We start from the raw sequence: 7,293 nt of genomic DNA, 5'->3' as shown, positions 1-7,293 counted from the left end.
AAGTCCCCCCCCCGCAACCCCCTCCCCTCCGCTTTCATTCATGAAGCGGCGTGGGAAGGGAGAGGGGGGCGGCAGCCAATGGCGGCAGGGGGGCGGGGACAAGCCGCTACTACCGGCCCCGCCCCCCGCCCACCACGCGGGTACTGGGCACGGGGGTGGGGAGGCTGTTTTGCGGGGTGCAGCCCGACACCCGGACCAGAAATCGCCTTTTTCCGCCTTAAAAATGCTATCGGGGTGCGGCTGCGCTGGCAAGGGAAGGGCTGGGTGCGGAGCGGGGTCCATATCCTCCATCAACCCCAAACCCCGAAATCCTGCATCATCCATGGCACCCCAAAGCAATCCTACAGCTGCTACGGCACCCCAACCCCCTCCGAAAAACCCCCACCCCCGGATCCCACAGTATCCCCATTCCCAGCACTTCCAGAACCCCAAATCCCACAGCACCCCAGATCTTGCAGGGGCTGCAGCACCTCAAATCCTGTAGCACCCCATCCCCATGGTTCTGTTGCACCTCAAAGGTCCCTGCAGCCCAAATCCCATCACTCCGCAGCACCCCAAGTCCTCCAGCACCCCAAATCCTGCTGTACTCCCATCCCCATAGTCCCACAGCACCCCGACCCCCATGATCCCACTGCACCCCAAATCCCACAACACCCCCGTCCCATCACCCCCAGCACCCCAAATCCCTCAGTACCCCTTCAGAACCCCAAATCCTGCAGGACCTGCAGCACCCCAAATTGCACAGCACCCCCAGCACCCTAAATCCTACAGCATCCCCATCCCACCACCCCCAGCACCCATATCCCATCCCCCCAACCTCCCAAATCCCTCAGAACCCCAAATCCTGCAGGATCTGCAGCACCCCAAATCCCAGCACCCCCATCCCCCCAAATCCCTCAGCATCCCCTCAGAACACCAAGTCCTGCAGGATCTGCAGCACCCCAAGTCCCTCAACACCCCCATCCCATCACCCCAAACCCCCCTGTGCCCCCATCCCCATGACCTCATTGCACCCCAAATCAGCAGCCTCTGGGCACCCATCAGAGCCAACGCAGTTTAATGGGAGGGGGGGGGAGTTGGGGGGGAGGGCCAGGGGCCTGTCCTGCAGGGCCCTCCCCAACCCCCACTCCCCAACGAGGAGGTTCAGCTGAGGAAGGTGCCCCTGACCCTGGTAGCGCGGGCAGCGATGCGGTCCCTGCGCCAGAGCCTGGCCACCAGGCTGTTGAGGGTGGGAGCCACCCGGGACACACCCAGCTCCGCCTCGCCTGGCCTGCAGCCCACCCGCAGCACCTGCAGCCCCGAGGTCCGCTCGAAGGCTTTCACGTCCTCCTCTGTCACATCTGCCTGCGTCACCAGGTCGTACCTGGGGTGTTGAGGGGGGACAGAGAGTCAAGGGAGACAACACCACCCCGAGAAATCTCCCTAAATTCTCATCCCCTCCGAACCCCCCCCCTAAAATCCCTTAAGAAGCAGCGGGAGCTGGGAAGCCATTGCTGTAATGAGCTGTGCATGGTCTCAGCCCACCGTGGGAAGAAATATGGGGGTCAAATCTGCCTGTTGGGGGGGCAGAGGGTCAAGGGGGACACCAACACCCCAAGAAATCTCCCTAAATTCTAATCCCCTCCGAATTCCCTCTTAAAGTCCCTTAAGAAGCAGTGGGAGCTGGGAAGCCATTGCTGTAATGAGCTGTGCACATTCTCAGCCCACCAAGATATTGAGTGGAAAGAAATATGGGGGTCAAACCTGCTTGTTGGGGGGACAGAGGCTCAAAGGGGACACCAACACCCCAAAAAAAACCCCTGATTCTAATCTCTTCCTAACCATCCCCTAAATCCCTCTAAAATCCCTTAAACCCCAGTGGGAGCTGTGAAGCCATCGGTGTAAGGAGGTGTGCACGTTCTCAGCCCACTGAGGTACTGAGTGGGAAGAAATATTGGGGTCAAACTTGCTTGTGGGGGGCACACAGGGTCAAAGGGGACACCAACACCCCAAGAAATCTCCTTAAATTCTAATCCCCTCCTAACCCTCCTCTAAAACCCCTTAAGAAGCAGTGGGAGCTGGGAAGCCATTGGTGTAATGAGCTGTGCACGTTCTCAGCCTACTGAGAGCATGGGGGGATCAAACCTGCTTGTGGGGGAACATATAGAGTCAAGGGGGACACCACCACCTCAGAAATCCCCTAAACTCCCATCCCCTCCTACTCCTTCCCTAAAATTCCTTAAACCCCAGTGGGAGCTGTGAAGCCATTAGTGTAATGGCATGTGCATGTTCTCAGCCCCCCGAGATAATGAGTGGGAAGAAATACGGAGGTCAAACCTGCTTGTGAGGGGGTGACAGAGGGTGAATGGGGAACACCAACACCCCAGAAATCCCCTGAATTCCCATCCCCTCCCCTAAAATCCCCTAGGAAGCAGTGGGAGCTGGGAAGCCATCGGTGTAATGAACCATGCACGTTCTCAGCCCACCGAGAAGGTGTGAAACGCAGGGGTGCAAACCCTCTTATGGGGGGATGTAGGGCCCCCCTGAGAAGGATACTTGGTGCCAATGACCACCCTCAGGACGTTCTCTTCCCCAGGACTCAGCAGCCGGCTCATCTGGGCTGGCAGCTCCTCGAAGGACGAACAGTCGGTGAAGGAGAAGAGGAAGAGGATGGCATCTACGTTCTCCTTACAGGACTGGAAAGGGGGAACAGCCACCATCAAAGGGATGTCTTTTGTGTGCCTCTCTCCCCCAGTTTGTCCCCTGGGACTCACAGGCAGCAAATAATCGAACTTTTTCAGTGCTCCATCCCCACAATCCCAGAAGTCGAGCTGGAACATGACAGGGTCAATGCTGGTCAGGGGCTTGGCTGGCCAGTAGACAGTGGTGACTTCTGTCCCTGGAGTGTTGCGGGGGGGGGACACACAGAGGCCAATGGTCACCCCCAGGGGACACTATGGGGGGCTGTGTGTCTGTGTGTGCCCCCCCATGACATACCCCTGGTCTCGTAGTGGGTGGGGGGTATGGAGACCCCTGCCAGCATGGCCACCAAGGCTGTCTTGCCCACGCCGCTCTTGCCGGAGACGAAGAGCTTGTAGCGGATGGTGGCAGCGTAGGAGCTGGGGGGCAGCACTGGGGATTCCAGGATAGCTGTGGAGGAGGCGTGTGAGGTTTTCTAAGGGTGCTGACACCCCAGGCTGGCAAGGGAGGGAGGGGAGGGGGAAGGTGTGTGGCTCACTGAAGGTCCTCCGCCGGTTCTTGTGCAAGATGCAGTTCAGGTAGCGGCGGCCGGCGAGGGTAGAGAGCCAGTTGGGCTCCAGCTCCAGCTCCGGGTCCTCCAACTCGTCCATCAGCCCACCCAAACCTGCGGGTACAGAGAAGGAGCCCCCAACACCCACCCTGTCCCACGGCATCATTGCACCCTGCAGCCTGCGGGGAGCAGGGTGTCCCCTTCTGACGCCCCCCACACCACTCTAGCATCCCTGCAACCCCCAGGGGCCCAGCATCCTCCCGTGAGGCCACTGCCACAACTCCTCCACCCCTGCTCCCCTCATGGGCTCCCTGCTCCCCTCTACGGGGTCCTTGCCCCCACTGTGGGGTCCCTGCTCCCCTCTATGGGGTTCCTAATCCCCACTGTGGGGTTCCTGTGCCCCTCCTGGGACTCCTGCGCCTCCCCTACTCCCCGGGTATCTAACCCCCACTATGAGGTCCCTTGTTCCCTCCTTTGGGGTCCTTGTCCCCCACAGCGTCTCTGCACACCCCGTGGGGTTCCTGCCCCCCTCAGAGTCCCTAATCTCGCCCTCCCCGGGGTTCCTGTGCCGCCCCTGGGCCTCCTTCACCCCTCCAGAATGCCTGACCCCCACTACGAGGTCCCTGTGCCCTCCTTTGGGGTGCCTTCCCCACACCCCAGCCTCTTGGCACCCTTCACTGGGTCCCCGCACCCCCTAAGGCGTTCCTGTGCCCCTTGCCCGCCCTCCACTGGGGGTCCCTGCACGCCTCAAGGTTTCTAATCCACCCCCCCCTCGCCAGGGGAGCCCTGCACGGTCCTCAACATCCCCTGAACTCCCCTCGGGGGGTCCCTGAACTCCTCTGATGGGGTCCCTGGCACCCCTTCCCTCATTTCATACCCCGCCCCCCGTTACCCACCGCGGCCCCTTTAAGACGCGGCCACCACAGCCTCAAGATGGCGCCCGAGGGGGCGTGGCCTCACTATAACCCCCGCCCCCCGCGGCCGCGCATGCGTAGCGCACGCAGCGTGGTGGGTAACTGGCGGCCCCTGGAGCTGGGCTGGGAGGGGGCGATGGGGACCCTATGGCTGTGAGGCTTCCCAGCACCGCAGCCGGTCTGGGGCTGGGGAGAAGCTCCCACAAGCCTGGACCACCCCATTCCCGGCCCCAGCAGGATCTGGGGGTTTCCAGCCCCAATTTCCAGCCCCACCTCGGCTTTGAGATCCCCGATTCCTATTGTTGGCAATCTTTGGGATGGGGGGTCTCAATTCCCAGCCCTCCCCAGAGTCTGGGGTCTGTCACTTCTAGCACTGGCAGGCTCTGGAGGGCTCAATTCCCCATTCCCAGCCCTCCCCAGAGTCTGGGCTTTGTCATTTCCAGCACTGGCAGGATCTGGGGGGCCGCCATCCCCACTTTACTGCACCCCCAGGCTTTGCAGTCCCCCAGTTCCAGCCCTGGCGGGATTTTGGTGTCTCCATCCTCAATTTCCAGCCCCTCCCCGGCGTTGGGGTCTCTCATTTCTAGCACTGGCAGCTTATTTGGGGTTCCCAGTTCCCCATCCCTAATTACTGACACGAGTTCTTTGGGGGGGTTCCCACCTCCCAGTCCTGGCAGGCTTTGGGGTCCCCCATCCTCAATTTCCAACCCCCCCAGGATTTGGTGTCCTCAACCCTAATTACTGGCATTGGAATGCTCTGAGATCCCAAATCTTCAACCCTAGCAACATTTGGGGGTCTCCATCCCCAATTTCAAGCACTGTCAGCCTATGGGGTCACTGTCTCCAGCGCTGGCAGGATTTGGGGTCCTCATCCCTAATTTGAACCACTGGCAGCCTTTGGGGTCCCCAATTTCCAGCGCTGGCAGGATTTGGGGTCCTCATCCCTAATTTGAACCATTGGCAGCCTTTGGGGTCCCCAATTTCCAGCCCTGGCAGGATTTGGGGGTCTCCATCCTCAATTTCAAGCACTGGCAGCGTTTGGAGTCGTTAGTTTCCAGCCCTGGCAGGATTTGGGGGTCTCCATCCTCAATTTCAAGCACTGACAGCCTTTGGGCTCCCCAGTTTCCAGTGCTGGCAGGATTTGGGGGGGTCTCCATCCTCAATTTCAAGCACTGACAGCCTTTGGGCTCCCCAGTTTCCTGTGCTGGCAGGATTTGGGGGTCTCCATCCTCAATTTCAAGCACTGGCAGCCTTTGGGCTCCCCAATTTCCTGTGCTGGCAGGATTTGGGGGGTCTCCATCCTCAATTTCAAGCACTGGCAGCCTTTGGGCTCCCCAATTTCCTGTGCTGGCAGGATTTGGGGGGTCTCCATCCTCAATTTCAAGCACTGGCAGCCTTTGGGCTCCCCAATTTCCTGTGCTGGCAGGATTTGGGGGGTCTCCATCCTCAATTTCAAGCACTGGCAGCCTTTGGGCTCCCCAGTTTCCAGTGCTGGCAGGATTTGGGGGGGTCTCCATCCTCTACTTCCAGCCAGCCCTTGGCTTTGGGGATCCCCAATTTTTGACACTCCCCCCTCCCTCCCTTTTCTGAACCTTCCCATTTCCCAACTTTGTGCCCCCCCTTTTCCCACCTCTCCTTCTTGCTTTAGGACCCTCAGTAGAAACCTTGCCCTATTTTAACCCTTTTACGACCTCAAATCTTCCCTTTCCCCCTCCCCCCCCACCTAAACTTTTGGGGAGCACATCTTGGGAGGGGGAGGGGCTTCCTTCCACCTTATCCCCCTCCCCCAAAGGACCAACCACCAATTTCTTTTCCTTTTTATTTGTTAAACTGCTAAAAAGTCATCGAGATTGGGGAGGGGGAGGGAAGCCATTAACTCCCCCCTTGCCCCCCCACCCCAAATAATAATAAATGTACAGAAGATTTTTAAATATCACCAAAAATCGCTCAGCTGAGCCCAGGATGATGATTTGGGGGGGGGGGAGGGGGGAGGAGGACACCCCTCAGTTGCAGGGAGAGGGGACAGGGCGGGGGGGGGTTCACCTCGCTCACAGCACCAGTGGGAAGGGTGAAAATTTGGGGTGAATTTATTGAACATGCCTTGGGAGGAAGGAGGAGGATGAGGAGGGATGGCCCCCAGCTGGGGATGGTTGGGTTTTGGGAACCAGTTGAGGGGAATTCTGGGGGAGCTCTTGGGTGGATTTGGGGATCAATCAGGGAGACTTTTGGGGACGGCTGAGGTGAGTCAGGGATCAGTTAGGGAGATTTTTGGGGCTGGTTGGGGCAATTTGAGGACCAATAAGGGAGGTTTTGGGGACCAATTAGGGAGATTTTGGGGCTGGTTGGGGTGAGTTGGGGATCAATTAGATTTTGGGGCTGGTCAGGGTCATTTGGGAATCAATTAGAAGATTTTGAGGCTGGTTGGGGAGCAATTAGGGAGAATTTGGGGGTGGGTGGGGTGATTTGGGAATTTGAGGACCAATAAGGGAGATTTTGGGGCTGGTTGGGGCGATTTGGGAATCGATTAGAAGATTTTGGGGCTGGTTTGGGACCAATTAGGGAGAATTTGGGTGTGGTTTGGGCTATTTGGGGACTAATTACGGAGATTTTAGGTCTGGTTGGGGTGATTTGAAGATTGATTAGGGTGAATTTGTGTCTGGCTGGGGTGTTTTGGGGACCAATTAGGGAGATTTTGGCGGTGGTTGGGACAATTTGGGGATCAATTAGGGAGATTTTGGGGCTGGTTGGGATGAGTCTGGGGATCAATTTGGGACATTTTAGGGCTGGTTTGGGCTATTTGGGGGCAAATAAGGGAGATTTTGGGGCTGGTTGGGGTGAGTCTGGGGATCAATTTGGGACATTTTAGGGCTGGTTTGGGCTATTTGGGGGCAAATAAGGGAGATTTTGGGGCTGGTTGGGGTGATTTGGAGACCAATTAGGGCAATTTGGGTCTGGTTGGGGTATTCTGGGGACCAATTAGGGAGATTTTGGGGCTGGTTGGGGTGATTTGGAGACCAATTAGGGCAATTTGGGTCTGGTTGGGGTATTCTGGGGACCAGTTAGGGAGATTTTGGGGCTGGTTGGGGTGATTTGGAGACTAGGGAGATTCTGAGGCCAGTTTGGGTGATTTGGAGACCATTTAGGGAGATT

At 58.1% G+C, this 7,293-nt stretch overlaps 1 protein-coding gene across 1 annotated transcript; it reads right to left on the bottom strand.

Annotated features, from left to right (window-relative positions):
• Positions 1-38: 38 nt before the first annotated feature.
• On the bottom strand, positions 39-4,144 carry CPLANE2 (ciliogenesis and planar polarity effector complex subunit 2). The gene is made up of 7 exons (XM_054394868.1): positions 4,126-4,144; positions 3,218-3,378; positions 2,977-3,129; positions 2,754-2,878; positions 2,536-2,675; positions 1,168-1,363; positions 39-245 (listed from the first exon to the last, which is right to left on the bottom strand). The coding sequence occupies exons 2-7, from the start codon at positions 3,327-3,329 to the stop codon at positions 39-41; spliced, it is 933 nt and encodes a 310-aa protein (XP_054250843.1). The 5' UTR covers positions 3,330-3,378; positions 4,126-4,144.
• Positions 4,145-7,293: the final 3,149 nt, after the last annotated feature.

Source organism: Indicator indicator, chromosome 32, assembly GCF_027791375.1.
Source record: "Indicator indicator isolate 239-I01 chromosome 32, UM_Iind_1.1, whole genome shotgun sequence".
NCBI classification, from domain to species: domain Eukaryota; kingdom Metazoa; phylum Chordata; class Aves; order Piciformes; family Indicatoridae; genus Indicator; species Indicator indicator.
This window is presented reverse-complemented; position numbering and strand designations above follow the sequence as displayed.